This window comes from Chionomys nivalis, chromosome 11, assembly GCF_950005125.1.
Source record: "Chionomys nivalis chromosome 11, mChiNiv1.1, whole genome shotgun sequence".
NCBI classification, from domain to species: domain Eukaryota; kingdom Metazoa; phylum Chordata; class Mammalia; order Rodentia; family Cricetidae; genus Chionomys; species Chionomys nivalis.
In genome coordinates, this window is record NC_080096.1 from 48,610,274 (window position 1) to 48,638,255 (window position 27,982).

Genomic DNA, 27,982 nt, shown 5'->3' on the forward strand with positions numbered 1-27,982 from the left:
TCTTACTGGTTTGAACTTGTTTAATTTGCACCCCACTGCAAAGTGGGTACCGTTATTACCTGCACTTTGTAAATGAAAAAAATGAAGAAAGATTTCATCAAGGCAAATAGCAAATGACAGAGTCAGAATTTAAGCAGGTAAATTCCAGTGTATGCATTTTAGCCACTAAACTTCTTCCTAGCCTAAAATAAACTTTTCCTAAGTGAACAAAAGTTGAAAGAACACAGACGCGGCAGGAGATACATTATCACCTCTCTGTGTAAAGCTGAATCCTTTACATATATCATGCTTGGTTGTTAGTGGTTTATATTTCAAGACCCAGACGATGATACCAGATAGTACAGAAAGTATAACATGTCTCCAGACAGCTTAACTCAGCCACTTCTTTGCCAGATTTTAATTTACATTTAGTTTCTCAAGAATTCAATCATTTGGTGGGCTTAAGAACACATTTACAGCAATAGAAGTGAACATATGACAGTCATTATGTCCAAATGGAGGGGATTCCAAGTTTCTGAACTGCCTATAAAACACATTATATGAACGTTTGTGTCCATTCCAAGAGATCAAAGCCCCAGATTCCATGTAAACTAAAGCAGAGCACAGCACATCACCTGGAGCAAGGAGGAGGCTCCCCCAAACACAGACATGCACAGGATGAGCAGAGACGCATGCTTTTCCCAAGATCTAGATGAGAAATACAACAAAGTAGCCCTGGCAAAACTACCAGAGAACATGAAGTAGGGATGTGGTATAGAGAAAACACACAACCAGCCTGGTCTACAGGGCAAGTCCCGGGACAGGCTCCAAAGCTATAGAGAAGCCCTGTCGGGGGGGGGGGGAGGGTGGAGACCAACAACAAAAACCAGAGAACACACAGATCAGTAATAAAGCCAGGCAGTTTAATAACATGGCAAACACTTTGGGAAGCCGCTTTTGCTGATGATAACAGGGTATAAGAGAGTATCTCCATGTTTTGCAGCACTATCCCCCAAAAGAAAATAAAAAACCAAGGTGTGACAATTTATTAATAATCGTAATATAAAAGCTTCTGTGGGTGTTTTTATTTAATCTATTCTGTCTCAATTCTCAAATCACTGACAGGTTAGAGCTTCAGAACCACACAAAAGAATGGTCAACAGCTAATCTCCAAAACTGGACATTTTTATTTCAGGTAAAAATTTATTCATAAGGCTCTCAGCCTTTGATAGCTTTTTAAGATGTTTATCATATATATATATGAGTGCTTTGCCTGAATGTATGTCTGCACCACATGTGTGCCCGGTGACCATGGAAGCTAGAGGAGAACATCAGACCTTTAGAACTGGAGTTACAGATGGTTGTAAGCAGTCAAAAGTAGGACCTGGACCCTCTCTAACAACAGCAACTACTGAGCAATCTTCCATCACATCTGAGAGTGTTTTAAATTGTATTTTATTTTTATTCATATTAGTGTGTGTGTGCGCGTGCGCATGCATGATACACCATGCATGTGGAGGTCAGGGGACAATTTGTAGGAGTTTATTCTCTCTTTCCACCACGTGGGTCCTAGTGATCAAAACTCAGATCTTCAGCTTGATGACAATGCCTTTACCTGATGAGCTATCTTGAAGGCCCCTTTGATAACCTTGACACTCATTGACAACCTAGCAACCAAGGAAGCCAAAGCTGCAGCGTAATTATGATGGAATTAGCTTTGAAGCTTATTCTACACACACTTCCTTATTTAGGTATAAGAAAATACATTTGAAAGATAATTTTAAAGACTGTGTACATACACTAACTTCTGTACAATAAGTATGTAGTATTTCGCTAGGTAGTGGTGGCGCACACCTTTAATCCCAATACTTGGGAGGTAAAGAAAGGTGGATCTGGATCTCTGTGAGTTCAAGGCCAGCCTGTTCTACAAAGTGAATTCCAGGACAGCCAGGGCAGAAAAACTCTGTTTTGAAAAAAAAAATAAATAAAAGAATGTAGTATTTCATAAAGGGTCATTCTAAATAAAAAGCAACCAAACCAAACTAGAAAACAATCGAGACGTCAAACTGTAACTTCTTAAAATGTAATATAGCAATGTTATTAATTGAACTAAGGAATATTAAGTTAGATGCTAACTCAATTAATGGCTAAGTAAATTTTCAAATGATTATCCCAAAAAAATTGTCAAAATAGGGGGCATAAGAAGAAACTACTAGGTTTAAAAGATAGACAGCTGACTATTTTATTCTGGAGGTGTACAAATGGAAGGATCTAGTACAAGAAGCTGAAATGAGGTGCCCACTGAGCTGTGCAAGCCTTAGGGACAGGCACACTGGGATGCAGCAATTCTGGCACAGCTAGTGTAAATTGTGATTTCCACTGAGAACGAAGTCACTCAAAGTAGGAACCTGAGATTTTAAAATGGAGAAAAGATGAATATGGAAAAAACAAAGATGACATTGAACCCTCTAGTAGTAGGATGAGTGTGGATTTTAAGTCATAGTTTTGAGCCCTAGCTTGGGCCACATCTGGCTATGTACAAGTGTCTTCGTTTCTTCTCTGAGTCAGTTTCCCCAAATGTGAAATGAGCAACTGGAAGGATCCATGAGCCATAATCTGTCTCCTCACAACTCGAAAATCCTATATCTAAATGACAGTATTGAGTGTAATTTATACAAGTTTCAAAACTACTACTATCCTCCCCTCCCAAAAAAAAATAGGGAGGCAGGATGTGGTATATACCTATAATGCTATCACTTAGAAAAGCTAAGGGGATTATGAGTCCAAGGCCAGCCTTGATTACATAAAGAACTCCAGACCAGTCTGAGTTTCATATTATCAGCAAGCTATTTTCGTGTGTGTGTGTGTGTGTGTGTGTGTGTGTAACTAAGTACACTGCACTGACAGTGGAAAACTGTATACTGTGGTCACAAAATGTGTATAACACATTTTCACTTAACTAGTGAAATCTCTAAAACTCATAGATAGTTTGCTGATTATATAAACCTAAGTTCCTGAGTATTCTATTACTCAAGAAAGGTCAGCAAACAAAATATATATGACAGCATGTGTCCTCCTACATAAAACCAATTTTCTTAAAATTACTTTTATTTTTTGAAATTAAAATATAATTACATCATTTCTCCCTTTCTCCCTCCCTACAGTCCCTCCCATAATAACCTTCCCCCTTTCTCTCTCAAATTCAGAACCTTTTTTAAGTTGTTGATTCTCTGTCTCTCTGTCTCTGTCTTTCTGCCTCTCTCTCTTCATTCCTTAGTTGACTGTATTTCTTTAAGGTTGGGCCACAGGAGATTTCTAATTTCCATGTTAGCATGTCTTATAAGTATCATCCTTGTAAAGGTTATGTTTAGGCAGCCACAAAACCAATCTTTAAATGCCTTTCTCCCTACTTGCCATGTTAAGACAGTAATTAAAAGGTAGAAACCGTAAATGGCGACAGATGTGAGATTACGTGACTATTGAGTGCTCAACCCTAACGGGGAAATCTACATCAATCCTAATCTAATCTCCACCTTCAGGCTCAGCAAACACTGTGGAAGGCAGGGCAGAAGACAGGAAGAGCATGGGAAGGACGGTGCTGGGAAGTGCTGTCTTCTGGACATGGCACGGCACTGCACTCATGAGCTCACAGACACTGGAGTTGCCTGCACCACAACAATTCCAGTAGCACATGAGGCACTGGCTGAGGAGCTACTGGTAATAGATAGCAACTGCGCAAGGAAGGAGCTAATTTTCTTCATGGGTGAGGCTACTGGCAGTTGCCCATGCTTCAGTGGGTGGCTCCAATTCCATATTGATGGACAGCACTAATTAGACTCAGTGGTTACTAAAGATAAAAAAACATTAATGCAGGAGGAGGACATATTGAGGGTGTCTGGGGAGGTGGAGTGGTGTCAATGTTCAAGACACATTGTAAACATGCTTGAAATTGTCAAAGAATAAACTCAATGGTCTCTTTTATTAGATGGATCATCAAGACAGCTAAGCAGGTAAAGCTGCCAAGGTTTTTTTTTTTGGTTTTTTTTGTTTGTTTGTTTGTTTGTTTTTCGAGACAGGGTTTCTCTGTGGTTTTGGAGCCTGTCCTGGAACTAGCTCTGTAGACCAGGCTGGTCTCGAACTCACAGAGATCCGCCTGCCTCTGCCTCCCGAGTGCTGGGATTAAAGGCATGCGCCACCACCGCCCGGCTAATGCTGCCAAGCTTAATGAACTGAATTCAATCCCCAGGATCCACCCGGAAGAAGTAAAAATTGTCCTCTGATCTAAACATGCACATGTACACACACACACACACACACACACATTCACACTGTGCCGTGCATGTATGTATAGACACACAGAGAAAAACACACAAATACATACCAAAAATGCAAGAATAAATGAATAAATAAAAATTAAAAAGTATAATCTCTCCCCAAAATACCATAGTTTTAAAAATAACTAGACTAGTCTGGTTTAAGAGAAAAAGCTGTAATTAATTACATAAAAACCTTCTGATCTGACCAATACGTTAAGCATTTACTTTTAGGAACCAAATACATTACAGTGAATATAAGGTATTGTGAAAATGGTTATAATGAGTAATGAGCAGACATGTTCTCTGGCTCTAACCTCATGTTTAACTATTTTGTAATATAACAAAGTCTTACACCATCAAACCAATTACCACAATACCATCATATTCAAAGTGTGTGCCCACAAAACACATTCAGTATACACAAGACTGATGAACTGATCTGGTTTCTAGTTCCTTATATCTTACAGCTTCCTAAACATCGTCAAGTATTGAGAACAGATTTTTCTATAGCAGTATACACAGAACAAGGCAGTCCCTGAACAGCAAAGGAAGTATAGCACATGAGTCAATCAAAGAACAGGAGATAAGGAGTGGGAAGGAAAACTTGCTAAAAACAAATATATATTCTAAGTAAAAACAAAACTGTTTAAGTTTACCGATAAGCATAGCTCATGGCTGTAAAATCCAGTGCCCCAAGTATGCTGAGCCAGTACCCTAACCCCTGCATAGCATTTCCAGCCTAAACAGCTAATCAACATTATTCCCCCAGGAATTCCATGTAATCATTTCTTGAAGAGGATTACTTTCCCTTATCTCCTTCCCCTCTTCTTAGATATTATCCTTGGATATTAATATGCCCTTTAATTGTTCCATCTTTTGAAACTTTTATTTCATGCTATAATTATTCACCCATTCAACAATCAGTCAATTCTGGACCAGAACTTTTGCTTGCTATGTAAGGGGTGAGGGAGCAAATAAAAAAATAAGGCAATATCCATTATCTAAAAGCCCCATCATTCAGCTGAAAGGCCTGATGGGGTTCCATCAGGCAAAGTGCACTGAAGTACAACTAAAAACACACTATTGAAATGTGGATATACTTAACATTACTGAACTGGACATGTTTAAAATATAGACAGTGAATTCATAGTAAGAAATATCCTAGTTAAAAAACCACAGTAGCTGAAAGTCACTATGATGCATGGAAAGTACAGACATGTAAACCTTCTTTAAATCTCTCAAGCATGGTGAAGAACGCTTGGGAGTTGAGAGCCAGTGATGGCTTGGAGAGGACTGTTTCCAGTTCCTACATGGAGTCACTGGACATCTGTCTGTAACCCCAGTCCACCCAAAAGATCCAACACTTTCTTCTGGACTTTGTGAGCAGCAAAAAAAAATTTCACAAATTAATTAACAGACTCATATACATACACAGTAAAAAAAAATCTTTTTTTTATTATTTTTATTCTTTTTTAATTAAAATTTCCACCTGTCCTCGTTTCCCATTTCCCTCCCCCTCCTCCCAAATATTGCCCCTCCCCCCACTCCCCTTTCCCTATCCCCACTCCTCTTCTCCTCCCCCCACTCCATTCCCCCTCCCTCTCGATACTGAAGAGCAGTACAAATTCCCTGCCCTGCAGGAAGACCAAGGTCTTCCCACTTCTATCTAGGTCCAGGAAGGTGATCGTCCAAACAGACTAAGCTCCCACATAGCCAGTTCATGTATTAGGATCAAAACCTAGTGAAAAAGTGGCTGGAGCAAACCTCTCAAACATTAGTTTTGGAATTTATTATACATTTCTACACAAATTTCAATATAAACATAAACACTAGACTAGTTGAGTGATAGTGACCATGTTGTCTTCTCTGAGACACTGGTATGTCTCTTCTCAAATAGAGATAACAGTAGAGATGCCAAGAGCTATCAAATATGAACTAAGAAAATGCATGCACAGCACCTAGGAAGTCCACAGTAATCATTTATAAATACTGCTATTCTTACTATTGTGAACTGTGAAGTCAGTGAAACACACAGACCTGAGATATCAATTTCTACAAACTTATTCCTTCGCCTCCAACTGAGTACATGTCACCTAGGCCAACTGTGCTAGCATTTGCTGAACGATCATCACACCTGCGCCACCTCACATGAAACCTGAGAGCTGATCTGTGTTCTTCGGATAGGCAAACCTGAGCGTTCAAAGGCAGAAAGGAAGCTTACAAGACCATGTCCCAGTCTGTAGTCTCTTGTTTGCTGAGAAAACGGGGCCAAGGAGCATCTATGAACTGGGAGTTGTCTGACAATCACAGTAGTATTACCTGGTAGTGTTCGTCCACCTCTGAAATATTCACCAAAGATAACACAGGCTCCTCTCCCCAGCATTTACTACGGTGGAGTCAAAAAGACAGAAACTCATTGGCTAAAGGGAAAGTTACACCACAAGAAAGCAGCATCTGGCTGACGTGCATTTGCTGTATGTCAGCTATTCCTTTTGTTCCCATTAGACCAATAAGATTTCTTTCCAAACTCACATTCCTAATCCATGAAACCCCTCCAAAGTTTAGTATCAGGCCTGACTTAAGATCTTTTAGGTAGCTTGCTAATTTCATCCCTCCCTCCATCCCTCAGGTACGCTTTGATTAGTGCTATCTGGATTGAGCTATACTCACAGCCTCTTTGATCTCTTATTAAGAGGCTCGAGTCTGATGTCTTCGACCTGCTGCTCTGAGGGCTTTGGAGGTTGGTCATCATGCCGAGCACAGTACACACACATGGAGCAGAGCTCCCTCTACCCACCCACTCCACAGGCTTGAAAAACAGTGTTTAAGTCATGAGAGAACGCTCTTGCAGCCAGTCAACCACTGCATGAACACATTTTCCAAATAAAGCAGCTTAAATGACTTAAAGGCTACAGAACTTTCCCAGAGGCAAAGGAAGCAAATCCTGAGGAAGAAATCTTTAGCCCAGGTAGCACTAGAGCTTATAGTACTTTGATAGTCATCAAAATAAATGTGTATAGGCATCAGAAATGGGCAAAAATAGGCTTCATTAGTTCCCCCAGCTCCTTTAAGCAATAGTTGACCTTCAAAGGCAGTTGTGTGCTTTGGTCAATAGCAAGCTACATGACATACATGTAGAAATGCCAGGTGCCAACAGTTTCCTTAAAGCTTGCCTAAGCATCACAGTGAAACTATGTAACTTGTCATGTACCAACAACCTCCGCATTTTATACTCTATAAAAAGGAGAGTTTTGTACCTGAGTTATTTATGTTACTATATGTTAAAATTATGTCAATACTTATCAAATCTATAAGCTAGGTCCTGTACACTTATCACCTAGAATGTACATAAAAATATTAGGCTTCTAAGAACTACTATCAACTGACAGCAGTATTTACTCAAATTGTCAAATCACTTGACAAAAAGCAAGTCCTAACATGTCATCCCATTATTCTTGATGAAGAAGATTCAGATTGGTGACAGACTTAGGAACAGACTGATGGGCACTAATATCAGAGTGAATATTAATACTCTACTCTCTTAGCTACAAAGACAATAAATTACTGCCATAATTAAAGTTCAAACTAAATTGATAGTAATATATTGCTATCACTTAGTCTTTCCACATCATGGAAGACCATTAACTTCATGAGTTACACACCTGCTTATATTTTCTAGGAAAACCATCTGAATAAAAAAAATGACTCTACATAAGACATCAATTATAATCCTTCTAAATACATATGTCTCAAAATAATAATCTAGCAATTTGGTAAAAATGTATCAAAATTGAAAATGTATATGTTCCTTTGATTAACATGCTCTCTTCTGGAATTTGTCATTAGCTCAACTGCCACAGTTTTACAAAAGAACATTAGCAACAATCCACTACAGTCTCACTTAGTTATTTGACCTACACCACTTGGGTACAGGAGGCTAGTTAAATAAATTATTGTCTATCTACAATAATGCATTGTGCAGTCATTAAAAAGAATGAGGTAGCTCTATAAATACTAATGTGAAAGAAGATGTAATTGGTTACAAAAAGCAAAGTACTTAAGGTATATATGATATATCATATACATGTCAAAAATGTAAAATTTATATAACAAGAAAACTATTATTTATATAATCCTGTGTTTATAAAACACATCTTAGAGGAAAGACATGAAATACAATAGTTCTTCCTGGAAGAGCCTTGAGTGACTGTCAAAAAAGGCTTGCATGTACTTTTGAATTTTTATGGCATATGCATATTACCAACTTTAAAAACACTGCAATGTGTTCAAAAATCCAAAGATAATTTTGTTACAAATAAAGCTTTTATAACCCTTCCTTTGACTTTTAAATGTCTTTTATAAAGAGAATATGTGGGTTAGGGATATATCACAGTGGTAAGGTGATGGAGGAAGGTCATTGGTTAAAAAATAAAGAAACTGCTTGGCCCTCATAGGTTAGAACATAGGTGGGTGGAGTAAACAGAACAGAATGCTGGGAGGAAGAGGAAGTGAGCTAGATGCCAGCTCCTCTCCTCTCTGGGGCAGACGCCATGCCGCTGTGCTCCAGAGCAGACACGATGAAGCTCCGACCAGGATGGACGTAGGCTAGAATCTTCCTGGTAAGCGCACCTCAAGGTGCTACACACATGAATAAAAATGGGCCAGGCAGTGTTTAAAAGAATACAGCTTGTGTGTTGTTATTTTGGGGCATGAGCTAGCCAGGCGACCAGGAGCTGGGGCGGCAGGAACACAGCCTGCAGCTCCCACTACAGTAAGGCACCTGCCTGGCACACTTCAGGCTCTAGGTCTGCTCTCCAGGACTGCAAACTAAACAGAACAATGGATCCTCTGAGCAGAAACTGTGCAAGAATTTCTCACAGATCCAAAGGCAAACCATTCCAGAGTCAGCAGCTACTCCTGCTCATACTGTCTGTTTTCACAAGTCATTTCCTGAAAACTGTTTCCACAGAACTATTTTCACTTGATGTTTAAGGTCATCATCTGCCTATGGCCTTTCACAGGAGTGCAGCATGGCCAAGATCACTCACATGGGACTCAGTTGTTTAACAGCAATATCTGCCTATGGCTTTTCTAACAGGCTTACAGCAGGACCAATAGTCCTCATATGTAACACAGTTCCCCCTGAGACAAACACAAAATCCTTCAAAAATATCTGCTATGGCAAAGATTGAGTCATTCAGGAAGGGAGAAAAATGAAGAATAGGATGTAGATGTGTTGGGGGGAGGGAGAATTATTGGTTAATAAATTTTGCCTTCTAAATCACTGAAATTTAAAAGTACCGAGGATGGCAACGCCGTGGCTAATGTCAAACATTTTCAGTGAATTATAATCATGAGGGGTTATTCAAAGTTCAGCATAAATCAAAACACCAGAAAATATTCACTTGCTCCGTTTAATTTATAGGGTCAACTGAAGGTAAAATCCATATAGTTCAATCTTTGCAAGCTTTTGGGTAGAAATCAGAAGTTATAGACTTTCAGGCTACCACACTGCTGTATGAAGAAATGCTAACCCATAAGAACAGGATTTCAAACTAGCAGTCACTTTCCTTTGAAGCAGTAAGCACTAGTTTTACAAGGTACATATGGACACGTTGTATTAATTCTTGATATTTACTAATTTTTCATATATCACTGAAAGGAGAATGCTAACTGGTAGCTTACTTTTTAAAAAAATTCTAATTAGAAAAACAAAAAGATGCACTGTAATCAATTTACTATAGGGATGCCCTATTTAAAAAAAGTATACAAAACCCTCAAAAAGAAATAACATCATATCATGATTAACAACAGTGGGATATCAGCCCAACTGCTTGACGTCAAATTTCGTTTCTACCATATATCCATTGTATGAGCTTGGACTTAACACCAAACGAATCTATCCTTAGTTTCTTTAATTGTTAAATGGGGATCACATGGTTATTGTGAGAAATATATAAGCTAATATATGTAAAATAGGTAAAATGGGGCCTAGCACATAATTAACAATAATTGCCACCTACTACTCTTATATTTGTATTAGTGGTGATATTAAAGAGTATTAATAATATCCCATGGAAATATTATTGAAAGGAATGGTGACACTATACATAAAAAGGGAGAAAGCCAAAGCTAAGTTAACTAAAGTACAATACAGAACCCTCACCTATAGAATAGTAAAGATGCTATGAAAACTTAAAGTCAGAGCCAGAACAGCTCAGTAGGCAAAAGTGCTTGCTATACAAGTAAATTTCCATCTCAGGCTCCACAGTAAGGAGAGAACTGACTCTAGAAAGCAGTCCTCTGACCTCCATACAAGCACTCTCGCACTCATGCACCTGCACACCTGGGAACATGTTCAAGCTTACACAAGCATATGTGCATGCACACGCATGCACACAAATGATAATAATAATAATAGAAATAAATTTGAGGGGGTTAAGTTTTGGAGATGATAGGGTTTCTCTGTGTAACAGTCCTAGCTGTCATGGAACTTGCTCTGTAAACCAGGCTGGCCTTGAACTCACAGAGATCTCACTGCTTCTGCCTCCTAAGTGCTGGAATTAAAGATGTGTACCACCACTGCTCAGCAGAATTAAAACTTTTTAAACTTACAGACAAATTTCCCAGGTTCTCTGCAATGCTCCATGTCCACCAACCAACCTTGCAAGCTATGGAGTCACACACACTAAACACACAAGACAGGATTTTAGCCAACTTCTGGGGGATGGAGAGGACAGACCATCTCTGCTACAATCCACAGCCGAATAAAGCTTTAGTCTAAAATCTAACCTATATTTACTGTTTCTCATTTTCCTTGTCCGAATCTAGTATAAAATTGATGGACATAAATTCCCACATTTGCTCTTTGGCCATATGACTGCCCTCTAGAATTTTCTATCAGACGCAGCTCCTTCATTTTAGAGCAGGCACTTTGTTATGTTATGCAGCTACCATCAATCCTAAGAACCGCTGACCTGCTGAGACAGCTAGCCCCGCCATCATTCCATGGATCAATTAAACTTCTGACCACTAATCCACAGGTAACTCATATATTGCTCTCTGGAAGTTGGTGGTATGATAGGATATAATTTCACGGCTAAATTTAAACTCCACTAAAAAAGGCATCCACTTCTTAATTGTCCTGAACTCCAAAGCTAAAATGCGTGTCATTCAAACACTGTAGCGTGGCACTGGCGCGAAGGAAGGTACCAACAACTGTTGGGCTGATTTTTTCAGTGGAATGACGGTTATCAATGCTCATTTTTATGATGACAGAAGACTTTCTTTCCCTACACACAAATTACATCATAGAGACAGAAATATACCATTTTCAGTTCTTGGGGCAGAGGAAAATTCATTGATTAGAAAAAAAAAAACAGTTAAATGAAATGAGCACTCAAAAGTAAAAGCACACTCTCTTCAACACTGACCATGTAGAAACTATGCCATGTCCCAAGACTAGAAAGACTGTGGCTAAAATATTTCTGCAGAACTTAGTGTGGATACACTAAACTTAGAGGGCAGGAATCTGCCTCAATCCTATTCTGCCACCTAATAAATTTATACAAAACAGTATCAAATATGGAAGTCACTGGACAAGGCCGTTCATAGCATCTGTTACACCTCTACTTAGTTTTATTTTTCTCTTTTTTTTATTCTTTTTTAATTAAAATTTCCAACTGCTCCCCGTTTCCCATTTCCCTCCCCCTCCTCCCACATATTGCCCCCTCCCCCCGCTCCCCTCCCCCTATCCCCACTCCTCTTCTCCTCCCCCCAGTCCATTCCCCCTCCCTCTCGATACTGAAGAGCAGTCCAAATTCCCTGCCCTACAGGAAGACCAAGGTCCTCCCACTTCTATCTAGGTCCAGGAAGGTATTTTTCAACTTTAGAAACTGTGACCTGATTACAAGGATCATACAACTAAATAAATTAATGAACTTGCCACAAATTAAATTTTAAATTGCATTTCTCTATCGTCTGAACGCTTTAGTGGGAAAAGTTTCTTGTAGTCCTCACAAATGATACAAATGTACTGTACACAACTGTGAGAGCATGTAACATTGACTAAGGAAAAATACTCAACATAAAAGTGGGAGCTCTTCCTTCCACAGTTAGGGAGAAAAGGAGCTGACTTCCTTTATCTGAATTAAAATACCATTTAGGAAATTAAGAAGTTGCCTATCAGTTCTCTAAGAAACACAAAGACAAAAGAATTATTTAGCACTTGGTTTTTTGCAGCAAAATTACATCATACAACCTGAAAAGAAATCAATGTCTATTTACACAGACTGTGAGGAAGAGGATGAGGGACTGGGGAGAGGGCACACAAACCAACCTACATTTTATAAATGAGAATATTCAAAAAAGAAAACAACAGAATAAAAAATGCCTATCTCTGAGAACTTACTGAGAAAACAAAATCCATATCAGAACAACTGTTTTGAAAACTACAAAGCTCAGAATTGTTAGAGCTTTCTTGTCAACTAGGAATTTAACTGAAAGAGCCTGACAAATTTTTCTTTCTTTCACAAATCAATTAAGCTCAGAGACAATTTTCTGCTTTAAGATATGCAACACTTAAATATATGAAGTCTGGGCTAAGAGTATAGCTCAGGGCTGAAACTGTTGGTTAGTACATATGAAACTCTAAGATAGACCCCCCCCCCAGAAGTGCAAGACAGACAAATCAATAAATATTTAAAGCCTGCAGTGTTGTTTAACAAGTCAACAAATAATATATTTATTAATTAACAATAAAAATACAGAGAGATCTCATAAGATGACGGAAACGTAGCTGAACACCAAGATTGCATTTAAAAACTGTTTGTAAATTAAGCCTCATCATCAAAATGAGTAATAAATCTCACTGACATTTGTTCATTTAATTCCAGGAATTCTGTTTGATTGAAATTTTATTGAATCCTTTATTAGCAACATATTAGGGGCTGGGTGGCAATTCTACAGTGGGTAGAGAACCAAGAGTTCTTACCAGAATCTTAGAATTTGATACTTCCTGATGACACTATTTCCTAAAATGCTCACTTTAAATCAATAATTTATAATTCAATAATAATCTAAGAGGAAATTCTAAGAGCAGAGGCCTATCTGGCACAGAAATATGCCAGCAAAACTAAAATAGCAAATTTCAGGAATTTTAAAATCAGTAGTTTAAATCTTACATAATGCTAAACTTTTTTCTTATAATCCATTCTCTATCACTTTATTATATTAAAAAATGATTTCAGGAACTGGAGAGATGCCTCAACAGTCTAGCACTTGTTCTTGCAAAGGACCCAAGTTTACTTCCCAGCATTCACATGGTAACTCACAACTATCTGTAACTCCAGTTCCATGGGATCCAATGCCCTCTCTGATCTCTGTGGGTACCCAAAACACACATGGTGCACATACATCATGTAAGCAGAACATGCATAACCATAAACTATATAGGCTTTAAAAAAAAAAAAGATTCAGGGAAGGCCCCTGGCTCCATGTGTAAAGGCAACAGAATAGCTGCCCAGTCTGACTGCCTGAGTTTTACCCATAGGACTGCATAAAAGAAATGGACTGACTCCCACAAGCTGCCCTCTAACTTCCACATGGGTGCTATAGCATGTGCATGCACTCATACCCACACCACTGAATGAATGAATGAATGAATGAGTAAATGAGTAAATGCAATTTTAAAATCTGGTTTTATATAATTTTGCATTTTTTTTGCTTTGATAGAGGATGTCTTGCTTTATTAGCATTGTGTTTAGGTCACACTAGTTTTAAAGTCTGCATCTTAGTAGTAAAGGGTTTGTTGTCAACAGTTTTAATTCTTCTCAATAATTAGAGGTCCAACAGCAGGCCAGTAGGAGGTAAACTGCTGCAAAATGCAGGTGCCCTGCCTGCTATGCACTCCAGTGCTCCCACTAAACCCTGATCAAGTAACCTTACTCTAGCTAGAACTGGAGTCATAATAAATATTTAACTACAAAGGTGCTATGCATCCATCAGCAGATAATTTCACCAAGAATATTTCCACTTAAGTTCATTGAGAATGACAAATAAGCAAAACCACACAAGCCTTCACGTGGCAGGAAGGACAGAACGGTGAGAACCGGGAAAGCTGCTAATGTGTACAGAGTTTCTTCCTGTTTGCTTCTGCTCTTAGAGACAAGGTCTCATTACATAACCCAGATTGGCACTGAAGTCCAAACTTATGGTCTTGAATTTATGTTCTTCCCACCTAAACTTCCCAGGGCTTCTTTTTGGAACTGATTATGGAAGTTCATTACTTACTGTAGTACTGATTGCATAACTTACAACACTAAAAACAACCTAGGTGAATGTTTTAAACAGGTGTATTTCATGGTACATGAAATATATTTCAATAAACCTGGGGTGGACCCATTTGTTAACATTAAGACATCTGTGTGGCATGAAAACTAAGGGGAAGATAAAATTTCTTTCTACTTGTGTGATACTGTGATACTATAGGTTTGATTCAATAGGTTGGTAGAACGTTTGTTGTAAGACGTAATGTAACCTATTAACTTTGTGGTCTGAAGTGTTTAGCTGTCGATCGAGCTGGATCCCTATTAGACCAAATAATTTCACTTGGAAGTATTCTGAGATAACTTCATGTTTAACAGAAAAAATTAAGATGGCTTAAGTTTCATCTTAAAATTTTTCATCCCCTATAGTTCTGCATGTACTAGTCTTAGAAGTAAGTACACAAGCTAAAACAGGAATTCCCCATGTGGCTTGTACTAAGAGCAAAATCCTAAGCTTCCCTAGGTCTTGTAACTGAGCAAGGCTTGTGAGTGGAAATACAGTGCCCAATCACATTCTGCTTTTAAAAGGTAAATACAGATGAGAAAAAAGGTGTGAAAAAAAAAAAGTTTTGAAAGCAAAACAAAACTACAAACCTAAATCAAAACCCCTCTCAGGGGTTCCCATACCTGATAATCCAAAATGCTGAAGCCCAAGCCTTTACAGTCTTTCACCAGCTCCACAGTCTTGACTTCAGGAGACCACAGGGCTAACTCCCCATCATCATCGTCTTCAGTGCTGATATCTACACTGCGATCAACCTGAAAGAACAAAGAGGGTAAGAGCTGGAGCTGTCGCCCTTTCTCTTCGGAAAAAAACTCGGTTTCTTTTCAAACTGGGAAGTCTCTTTGGCATGCTTGGTTAGCTTTTGATCTTTGTAAAGAGGGCATGCACTGGGTACTCACAATCAAGGATCAAAGCTTCATAAAACATTCAGGCATTCACAACTGCAGATCTTTCGCACGTTTTCAAATGGTTTCATTGCAAGTGTTAACACTGACCTCTTATACTTCAATGAGTTCTGTGATCCCATTAGAAGCATAAAAGGAAAAACAGGTAATTTAAGTACAAATGTAAACTTCATGCAAAGCAGAAGCACACAGATGTCTGAAAAGCAGTACTGTAGTCATGATTTCAGTCAGAGACAGAAAAGCCAGCCAGGGCACAGAGGAGCCACTGCTGGTTGCTCCCAGATCCCAAGAAAGTTTTACTAGAAAAGTACAAGAAGGAGGAAGAAGAGAGGAGGTGGTGGCTGGTGCAGTAAAGGTATGGCAGCGCCAGCAGCTGCCACTACCAACTCCTTGAGCACTGTGAAATTCCCCAGGTAGAAACAGGAATGATCTGATATTAGAGGAAGTGAGTTAGTACGAGCACACAGCACACAGATTCTTGGTTAATTCCCACACTCTGACATCCCTCTCATCTAGACTCCTGTTCATTCAGGAACCCAGTGAGGTTCAATGAGACAGATCTACTAGGGGTCCGGGTTACTACAGAATCCTTGAGTTTTATTTATAGCACCGTATTGATTTGGACTGATTAATTTCTTGAAAAATAGTCCTTCCACAGACAATGACATTTTAGTTTTTGTCAAGCAGGGTCTTACTCTGTATTTCAGAATAGCTTATGCTGTGGGACAATGATGTTGTACCCTGTAAAGATTTGTCAGTTGTATTGCTTTAATAAAACACTGATTGGCCAGTAATCAGGAAGAAAATATAGGCGGGGCAAAGACAACAGGAGAATTCTGGGTGATGACTGCACACTGCATCTTTCCTCTTTCCAGAATTCTCCTGTTCTCATCGCCCCACCTCTACTTCCTGTCTGGCTACTGACCAATAAGCATTTTATTAAACCAGTATAACATACAAAACTTTACAGGACCTAACTATGTAGCCCAGGCTGGCCATCAATTCACAGCACTCCGATCTCAGTCTCCTGTGTACTGGGACCACAGGCATGAACCAAAGTAACAGCTTTTTAAAGCAAAATTCTTAAAATCTTAGAGAACATCAGTAAATAAAATATGTATCATTCCTACAAACAGAACTAAGTCACTGGAATAAGAAAATCCACTTAATGGGATCAATGAGAGGGCTCTATAACAAAGCCACTCGCAGAATTAGAACTGTTCAGATCTCAAATTGTTGAGTTGTTACAGGATGTGGAGCACCTAATCCAAGTTGGGCAGAACCTAACACAGGAACAATTTCTTGGTTCTTGACTGACCAAATCTGAAGTGAAAGAATATTCTCCATGGTTATTTTCCATGTGTTTTAGTTTGTTAAGGATTATTTGTTTTATTATTTTAAAAATGATGATGGCACATGTGGATTCATGTGCTATGGCATACATGTGGAGGTTAAAGGACAACTCAGTAGACTCAGTTCTCTCCTTCTATCTTTCATGGGATACAGGATTGAAACCTGACAAGCCATTTCACCCACCTAGGAAAAGATATTTTAAAAAGAAAATACTTCCATCTTCCAACAGGCTAATATTATAATAGGTAGAATATTCGTGCACACTCACCAATCAGTGAGAATCAGAAGTGTTGCTATTCCACCTAACCAGACACTTTAACAACACAAGATGGTACTGGAAAGATGTGGTAGCAGTTAAGAACACTTGCTGCTCTTCCAGAGGACCCAAGTTCTATTCCCAGCACCTACATAGTGCAGCTCACGTTTGCCTGTAACTCTAGCACCAGTGGATATAACACCCTCTTTGACCTCAAAGGGCATACACTTGGCATATGCTCACAAAGACACACATATGTACACACATAAAATAATATTTTTTATAAAAAGAATATGATAGTTTCAGGAGAAATGAAAAATAGAGAACAATGGAAGAGAAGTCAAAATGTCAAGAGATCATATTTATCAAAGCCCAAGTTTATCACAATGTCATGGCACACTAGGTGCATGTTCCACACCAACCTGGACTATGTCACTCTGATATATCAATTCTGCATAACTCCAATCTATAGAACAGAAAGCAATCAGCTAACAGGCAGTAATGTCAGCATTTGGCATGTTCAAGCTGTTGTTCACCCCTGTGCAGTATGATGAATGGGAACACAGAGTCAGCAACCTGGGTTGATGATTTACACCTGACAGAATTAAACTAAAGGTATTTTTATCTAGCTTCAAAAGTAAGATACCACACACACTTCACTTTACTAAGAGTAGTAGAAGTCACAAAGTATCTCAAGAGTCCCATCCTTGAAAATTATGGTCTTTTGTTTTGAGATAGGACTTTATTATGTAGAGTTCCTGGATGGCCTGGAACTTGAACTAGGTTGGCCTTGAACTCATAGAGTTCTGCCTGCCTCTGCCTCCCAAGTGTTGAGATTAAAGGCATATGCCACATCAATTTTTTTCTTCTTTTACATTAAAACATGAATCAGCCAGGCATAGAGGTGCACATCTATAATGTCAGCATTGGAGAGAAAAAGGCAGGATTATGAGTTCAATTCAAAACCAGACTTGGGATAAAAGTCAGTCCTTGGCTAATCTGGACTATACAGTGAATCTTGTCAGAAGGGATGGGGGAAGGCTTGCAATCAAGAATAGTTCATATGTATAGTATAGAATAAAGCCAACATGAGATTAGAGAGAATTTTAAGAAATGACTTGTGCTCCAAAAGAGCTGGCCAACTTCTTGAAAAAGCAAGATACATCCATGCTAAAGGATCTATAGTACAGCAGTTCTAGATTTTTCTGGTAATTTAGACAATCAGAAACAAAGACATTGGACAGGAAGCATCAGGAATATCACGACTAACATTCATGGAGCTCTCACTTGATGTGGGAAGTCCTTCTGTATATGCGTTGCTTTTATTGGCTAATAAATAAAGCTGTTTTGGCCAATGGTTTAGCAGAGTAAAGCCAAGCAGGAAATCAGAACAGACTCTCTCTCTCTCTCTCTCTAGAGAGAGAGAGAGAGAGAGAGAGAGAGAGAGAGAAAGAAAGAAAGAAAGACATAGAGATATAGGTAAAGTCAGGAAAACGTCAGAACAGAACTTTACCTGGTAAGCCACAGCGTCATGGCGATACACAGATTAATAGAAATGGGATAATTTAAGATGTAAGAGTTAGTTAATAAGAAGGTTGAGCTAATAGGTCAAACAGTGTTGTCATTAATATAGTTTCTGTGTGATTATTTGGGTCTGGGCACCTGGGAAGGAAAGAACAGTCTCCTACACCACTTGCAGTCAAAATGCTAAGAGCTTGGCATATATTATTTTCTTCTCATATAAGCTCTCGAGTGTTCTAAGTTCTGTGAACAGCACCATTTATCTTAGTTTCTTCTCTTCTACTTTGATGAGACATCATGACTAACACAATTTATGACAGAAGAGTTTATTTAGAGTTTACAATTTCAGAAGGCAAAGAAGCCATAACTATCATGGTGGGGGAACAGTAGATATGGAACTGGGGCAGTAGCTGAGAGTTTACATCTTGATCCACAAGCATAAGGCAGAGGGAGAGAGAGAGCTAACTGACATTAGCCTGGGCTTTTGAAACTTCTAACCCTATCCCCAGGGACATATCTCTTCCAACAAGTCCACACCTCCTAATCCTTCCCAAACAGTTCTATCAACTGTGGACCAAGCATTCAAACAAATGAGTCTATTGGGGCTATTCTCATTCAAACCACCTTTCATTCCAATAGGAACAGAAGTCAAGGTTATCTACTCAAAGATGCACAAAGTATATAGGAAGTCCATACAACTTCAAAGATGAACTCAGTTGAATTTAGTTAAAGGAAAGGTCCCACATTAAACTGCTTGTGTCTGGAAAGGAGGGAAAGTGGCATAAAGATGAGGCTCCAAAGGACATGTGGTGACAGCAGATACCTTCACAGTTCCTTCCCAGATTACAGCACTCCTAAAACAAGACATCTAACAGCAAAGGAAGTGCCAGTCCATATTCTGGTTCTTTTGCATTTATGTTAGCTTCTAAACTCACATTGAAACTTATAGAATTCTTCATATTTTTAAGGTTCTCAGACTAAGGGGAAGACTAAGGTAGTCAATATTTACCAACACCACAACTTTGTTATGATGAAATAAGTTGAAACAAAAGTCAAACAGAAGCCATGAATTCAGACAATTAGTTTTTAAAGTAGTTGCATTTAAATCAGACTGATATACATCAGTGTCTTAACATTTTCAGGGAGTTCTAGAAATCCAAATGTAAATTCAGAATTTGAAATATTCCACACTGTTGCTTAGTCAAATAAAAGAGCAGAACAGAGCAGGGGCCCCTCTTTATATTGTAACCCCTCCTTGGAGTGCCCCTGATAAAAGGACACACATAATCAACACATACAGCCCTTTATACCTCTGCCTCAAGAAGAGATGGTTCCATGGTTCTCGGCTCATCAACTGAGGCCTCATCATCAAACAGCCGGCGACAGCAAACCAACGTAAATGGTGGAGGCACTTCCTTAAGAAAGGAGACTGCTTCTCGGCGAGACCTCCCATAGAGCTGCACACCATTGACCTAGGATGACAAGGGCTGTCAGCTGTGAACAGGTGAAAAATTAAAAAGCACCAAAAAGACATTTCATTGTTCCTGTAAACAAAGGGCCAAAATTAAACATATTATTTTATCAACAGCTTAAATCATCTAAATTAAGAATGGATCTTGATTTAAAAAATTATGGCTGAATTTCAACAGAAATGGGGAGAATAAAGCACAAAATGTATGCTAGGCAGCACTATTCTTGTATAAAAGATCTAATGCTTCCCGTCTCTGAGGTTTCTCCTTTACATAATCTACTACTGTATTCTTCTGGCTTCCCTTCACTCCTCCTTAAATGCTCTGACTGTTCCTGCCATCCTCTTCATATCCATTTCCTTCTATGTTGTCATTATATGTCTGTTTGCCATCAACATGTGGCCATATCAAGGATACCTAGCAGCTGGAGTTTACTGTCAGTCAGAGCACTCTTCCTCAGCACACATCAAGAGCATCACCTTAGTAAATGCTTCTATGGGAAGAGATGGGTGTCCCCAACACCACTTCCATTCCCCTATGCTGAACTAGTACAACATCACAGAAATGTTCAGTGCCCAAGTTAGTTTACATGAGTGCTCCCTACCTCTCAAAATGATAAGTCTATCTTGTTAATGATTAATTCCCTATCACCAAACATCATATATATAAATATATATTGATACATAATGATATTTTGGACGAAAGAAGATTTAGAAATCTAGATTTGAGTGTATTGCTATTCTTACATGTGGCTTTAGCTCAAAGTTCTCTCAGTTCTATCTGCAAGTCACTGAGAGTGACCTGTCTGCTATTCCTAAAAACTAAAGAAGAAGGAACACACTCCAGCCAACAATAGTCTCTTTAGATCTCTTCTGCCTTCCTAAGAGGAAATTGCAGGAATTTGGTATTAGTGGTATTTCTACTGTGGCATCAGTCTCTCAAAGGTGAGCACTAATGCTCAGTTAACAGGCAGGACTGGCTATATAGGGGGCACCCTTTCCACAGATCTGCCACTGTACTAGGGATAACAGAGGATGCTGTGTTGCTGAAAGCACCCTATCAACCCTTTCAGCAGTGGGTAGTGGCTGGAGTAAGTGGTCCCTAGGAACCACTCTCTATAGTCTGTGACACATCCAGCACTTAGAGCCATCAATCCGGACATATCATCCTGTCTCTTAATTATTCAAACACATTCTAAAAATAGTAACAACGAAAACCCCACAGAGAATCCCAACCTCTCTGCCCCTTTCCACCTCTCTCAGGTCATCTGGAGTATGAAGGAGTGTAGGGAACAGCCACCCCAAGAGTTAGCAGTCTTCCATGGAAGAATTCAAGCCAACCTCTATGCAGAAAGGGTGGGGAGCTATCACTGCTTACATCATACCCACAGTGCCAGTCCATGAAATAAGCACAGAAAGTTCTAGAGTTAGCTGGACAGTAGTCTCTATCAAATACAAAAAGAGATAAAATGGAAGCAGTAACTCTACCTAGATACAATTATTAGTTTGTGCTTCAACAAATTAGAAAGTCACTTTTCAGGTTTCTATCTCAGAGTACCTTTAAATATTTATTTAGTTCATTATTTATTCATTTGAATTGTCTCCACTTATTATAGCAGTGCCTGGTAGTCCTTTTCACTACCTACTGCTAAAAACACTGGTCCTATTCCCATTACCAGCTCCTAGCTAAGGGATTTATGGCTGCTGTAAATAGCTGTTCTGGGCTGAGACTTGGCATGGTCCTCTAACCCAAAGCTTATTTGTGTTTCTGGTTTCAAGCACTAAGAAGTACATTAAACACATTGTGGGTGGGAGGAGGAAAAATGAAGAGGAGGGAGGGAGGGCAAGAGCAGGAGAGGGGATGGGAGAAACCAACCAAAAGTTTATGTGGTCAACTTCAAAGATTTGTATGTCTACACTCACTTACTCAGAAGCCGATTTTATTTCAAACTTCACAATATCTCCAACAGTCCTTCAGAGATCCTTTTTAAGTACCATCAAGTCATAACAATGTCAATTTGTTGATTAGAAAATGCGCAAGTGAGCAGAGGCTTGCCGAGCACTCACTTTACACATGAGCTTGTTAATGCGTCTGCCGAATTGACAACAGCCAATCCTCCTTGTGACAGAAGTCTTACAGTTTACATGAATGGCAGCTTTTTAGACTTTCTCACAAGTGGAGGAAGATGAAGAAATCAAGTTTCCAGTATGTTAAATGCATGCCCAGGGACACACGCAAGCCTGTGATAAATCCGAACCCAAGGATCCAAAGCACATCTCTGCTATTCAATCTAGTAATCTAGGCTTCTTTCTGTGTCACAACTTTTTTTGTTTGTTTGTTTTTTTAAACCAGAAATCTACACTTTATATGTCAAACTACTGAGGCCATGAATAACACTCAGAGCAGGACACTTGCCTCCCATGTACAAGAGCAGGTTAAAACAAATGAGCAAGAACAAAACAGACCAGGTTTACAAGAACATGCACCTTTGTGTGCTAAGGTAGAAAGTCATTACACTCCCACCCTCAAAATCTTTACACTCCGTTTACAGCACTCTGTTTCTTGATGTCGATGCCCAGGGTAGTCTAACAGAGATATCTATTGACGGGGTGAAGGTGGAGCTACACTATGCCTGATCTATTCTAACACCACACACCAAGTGCTTTATCTCTGGGTCACTGACTTCCACATGAAAAAGTATTCATTGGTAAACTTAGCTGGATACACCTTTCCACCTAGAACTAACCTAAATTAACTAACCCGATTTTATTCCATCTGCATCTCTCAAATATCTCGTTTCTCAATAACTTATAATTACATATCACAGCAATGTTCTTCACTCCACAGATTGTCTCAAAGCTATGACCATGCCTTGCCAATAAGAATAGACATGATCTTAGTAAAATTTATAACATTAATCTTCCAAATGCAGCGCAAGGCCACTACCTTCAGTGATCTAAAAATAACTACTTTCCCCCGTAAAGAATGATGAATATTTGAGGAGATGGATATGTTCAACCTGACTTAAATAACACAGAACATCCTCTCTTATCAAAACAACATAGCCATTAATAGGTATAGTCTATTCAACAAATGGTGCTGCCAAAATTGCATTTCTACCCACAAAAGAATGAAATTAGACACTTATTTTTGACCCTGTACAAAAATCAATTCAAAGCAACCAAAGACCTTAATCTTAAATATGAAACACAGAAATGTCTATAGGAAAACATGCGAGCATTCAAGATATTGGGTTAGGGAAGAACTTTTGTTTTTTTTTTTTTTTTTTTTTTGGTTTTTCGAGACAGGGTTTCTCTGTGGTTTTGGAGCCTGTCCAGGAACTAGCTCTTGTAGACCAGGCTGGTCTCGAACTCACAGAGATCCGCCTGCCTCTGCCTCCCAAGTGCTGGGATTAAAGGCGTGCGCCACCACTGCCTGGCAGGGAAGAACTTTTGAATAGAACACCAATAGCATGTCAACAAAAGGGATGGCATCAAAGTCAAAGGCTTATGGAAAGCAAAGGAAATAAACAGGAGTGCAAACAGAGCCTAGAGAATGGGAGAACATCGTTACCAGCTACACTTCAGATAAGGGGCTAATAATACAGACTTTACAAATAATTGTAGAAATTAAAAACCAAGGAAATTGCTAATCAGTACAAATGAATAGATACTTAAAAAAAAAAAAACATGATGGCCAATAATTTTTGAAAGCATTACTATCCCTAGTCATCAGGGAAATGGAAACTATAGAATGACTATCTTCAAATTTTCTAACAACTGTTGAAGAGGAGGTGGGTTATTCACTTTGGTGAAGAAACAAGTTAATACACCATTGTAGAAATCAGTTTGGAGGATTCTCAAAATTAAAATTGAACTACCATATAACCCCAATATTTCATTCCTGGGTAAATACCCAGAGAATTTCATGCTCTGTCAAAGAGATATTTGCAATTCTATGACCACTACTACTTTATTCACTATAGCACAGAAATAGAACATAGTTGCCCAACAATAGGTAGATGGATAGATAAGAAGAGCAAGTGCATATATAAGATGGAATGCTATTCAACTTTAAAGAAAAAAATGTAATCATAAAATTTGCAGGAAAATGAATGGATTTAGGATGTATGATATTAAATAAGATCACACAATCTCAGAAAGAAAAAAAATGGATGTTCTCCCCAATATGTGAGATCTAGCCAATAATACATGTATATAGATTTTTAAAAGACTTACATGTAGGTACAAAAGGAACATATACTAAGACATGAGAAAGGACCAAATGGAGAGAATAGACATGAGTCATAAAAGAGAATATAAAATTAATTGTTTTTCTAATTCTAACTCTATCATGGGTTTTTAGTTTCTGGTAATGGATAAATGCCTAAAAATGTATTCAATAGTGAAATTGCAAAATTCAATGTGAAGCTACACAGCTTCATATCCAAAGAGCCAATCTAACTGTATAGGAATTTGTTGACCTTGAATCTGGTTAATTTTTGTGTATAACTCTTAATTTGCAAGTTTTTTAAATAAAGTTTATAATTGAAAAAAGACAAAAAAATAATAAATCAATAAAATAAGAGTTGCTATAAAAAATAAGTTAACTGACAGAATACATGCCTAGCAACACAAGGTTCAATCTCCAATATAGATAGATAGATAGATAGATAGATAGATAGATAGATAGATAGATAGATAGATAGATGTGGGAGTGTCATCTATCTGTTGCTTTCATTGGTTAATTAATAAAGAAACTGCTTGGCCTTTGATAGGCCAGCCCTTAGGTGGGTGGAGTAGACAGAACAGAATTCTGGGAGAAAGAAAGCCGAGTCAGGCAGATGTCATGCCTCTCCTCTCCAAGATGGACGCAGGTTAAGAACCTTTCCAGTAAGCCACCACCTTGTGGTGCTACACAGATTATTAGAAATGGGTTAATCTAGATATGAGAGTTAGCCAGTAAGAGGCTAGAACTAATGGGCCAAACAGTGTTTAAAAGAATACCGTTTCCGTGTAATTATTTCGGGGCATAAGCTAGCCATGCGGGAGCCAGGGCGGCTGAATGCAGCCCACGGCTCTACTCACAACAGATAGATAAGCAGCCAAGTAATTTACTAAATCTTACAATAAGATTCTAAAACCTTGTCGTCCTGTAGCATGAATTCTAATTTGTCTTAATAATAAAAACTCAAAGTCAATTATCAGGGGTGAAAGTTGAAGGATCAAAGAAGCAGAGAAGCCAGTCACTAGAGAGTACCTACATCTATCAATGCTTAGACTGAAGAGGCAATCATGCCTCTATGAAATCCTCAAACTGCATCTGAGTTCCTGTCTCCTCCAGCCTTCTATTCCTCTCATCACCCAGCTATATTCCTTCCTGTCTCCTCCTCCCTAGTGCTGGGCTTAAAGGCATATGATCCCAAGTACTAGGATTAAAGGTGTCAGCCATCTGGCTGTTTCTCTTTTGGACTAGATAAATTTTGTATAGTCCAAAGTGGCCTTGAATTCATAGAGATCCATCTGCCTCTGCCTCCCAGTGCTGGGATTAAAGGTGTGTGCCACCACTGCCTGGCCTCTGACTAACTAGTGGCTTAGCTCTGCACTCTGATATTCAGGCAAGCTTTATTTGTTAAATCACAAACTAAATATCACTACATCCTCCCATATTTAAGACAGAAGATTATAAACATTAATATCATTCAAAAATACAACTCAGCATTTCTCACAGCATACTGCTTTAGGTAGGTGACAACTACTAACTGCAGGGGCAGATAACCTGTGTGTCATCTTATCATTTCACTGTGATCAAACAAAATCTGAAAAATATCTAAAATCAGGAACCAGGACTACTAAGTCAATTTATTAAATCCATTCCTGTAGTTTGAATGTGAACTATTCCCCATAGGTTTCTGTGTTTGAATACTTGGCCTCCAGACGGTAGGGGTGTTTGGAGGTTCTAGAACCTTTGAGAGGTGGGGTCTCACTGGAGGAAGTGGGTTACTAGTTATGGACACTGAGGCTTCCTAACCTAGCCCATTTCCTGTCCCATCTGTGCTTCCTTGACTGCAGGTGCAAAGTGGGCAGCTGTCTCATGCTCCTGCACCATAGCTGTCCCACTGTGATGGACTGTATCCCCTCAAACTGTAAGCCGTAATAAACCTTATTCCCTAAAATGCTTCTTGTTGAAGAATTTATCATGACACCGGGAAAAGGAACCAACATACTAGGGCTTCTTGTGGATCGTCTGGTTCCCTGAGACAGTACTTTGTCATATGGCTCAGGATGGATTTAAACTACCATTCTCGTTATCTCTTTGAGGGACACAGGAAGTAGAGTGATGGAGTGAACAGTCAGTGAAATGAGAGGAAACACGAGCAAAAGTATTATTCGGTCACTAGCTCAGTAGGGAGCTGGGAAAGTCAGTGTCACTTTCTCTTATTTCTAAGGAACGTTAGGTTTGTGTGCTATGTTAGTGGTAGATCTACCATTAACCACTACTTAAATCTCTCGAGAAGATACCAGATTTTTAAACTGTAGATCCAACCTTATATGTGTAATTAATGTATTTCTATTATCAATAGTAAAGAGTTTCAGAATGCACAATAAGCACAAATTAATTTAAAAAGTGAACCTATAAGGAATCAAAGCTTTTTTTTCCCCCTGGCAGTACTTGCCCATCACAGGAGCTCACTGTGGCCTTGGCTGTGAATATACAACATGCACTGGACTGTGCATGCCACTATAACACAATCCTAATAAATATCGCTTAGAACAGTGGCTCAGAATGGAAACTGTGCTGTTATTAATCACACTGTTTTTAATTATAGAAATGTAAAGTTTTGGGGAAATACACTTGAACACATTGGCATAGGGAACCACTTCCTAAACATAACCCCAGCAGCACAGACATTGAGAGAAACAGTTAATAAATGGGACCTACTGAAACTGAAATGCTTCTGTAAAGCAAAGGACACAGTCAACAAGACAAAACGACAGCCTACAGAATGGGAAAAGATCTTCACTAAGCCCACATCAGACAGAGGTCTGATCTCCAAAATATATAAAGAACTCAAGAAATTGGACACCAAAAGAACACATACTCCAATAAATAAAAAAAAAAAAAAAATGGAGTACAGACCTAAACCGAGAACTCTCAAAAGAGGAATCTAAAATGGCTAAAAGACACATAAGGAAATGTTCAACATCCTTAGTCATCAGAGAAATAAATGCAAATCAAAACAACTCTGAGACTCCATCTTACACCTGTAAGAATGGCCAAGATCAGAAACACTGATGACAGCTTATGCTGGAGAGGTTGTGGGGAAAAGGAAACACTTCTGCATTGCTGGTGGGAATGCAAGCTGGTACAACCCCTTTGGATGTCAGTGTAGAGATTTCTCAGAAAAGTAGGAAACAACCTTCCTCAAGACCCAGTAATACCACTTTTGGGTATATATCCAAAGGATGCTCAATCGTGCCACAAGGACATGTGGTCAACTATGTTCATAGCAGCTTTGTTTGTCATAGCCAGAACCTGGAAACAACCTAAATGCCCCTCAACCGAAGAATAAATAAGGAAAATGTAGTATATTTACAAAATGGAGTACTACACAGCAGAAAAAAATGACAGTTTGAATTTTGCAGGAAAATGGATGGAGCTAGAAAACATTATTTTGAGTGAGGTAACCCAGATACAGAAAGACAATTATCACATGTATTTACTCATAGGTGGTTTTTAAACATAAAGCGAAGAAAACCAGTCTACAAACCACAATCCCAGAGAACTTAGACAACAATGCAGACACTAAGAGAGACTTACATAGATCTAATCTACATGGGAAGTAGAAAGTAT

At 38.8% G+C, this 27,982-nt stretch overlaps 1 protein-coding gene across 1 annotated transcript in view; it reads right to left on the reverse strand.

Moving 5' to 3' along the window:
- Positions 1–27,982, reverse strand: part of Patj (PATJ crumbs cell polarity complex component) — a 313,297-nt gene that overhangs the window by 220,258 nt on the left and 65,057 nt on the right. Inside the window, exons 16-17 of the mRNA XM_057783541.1 lie at positions 19,970–20,131; positions 15,248–15,379 (exon numbers count right to left, since the gene is read on the reverse strand). Coding sequence (XP_057639524.1) covers positions 15,248–15,379; positions 19,970–20,131 — 294 coding nt within the window. The remainder of the gene's footprint in view (positions 1–15,247; positions 15,380–19,969; positions 20,132–27,982) is intronic.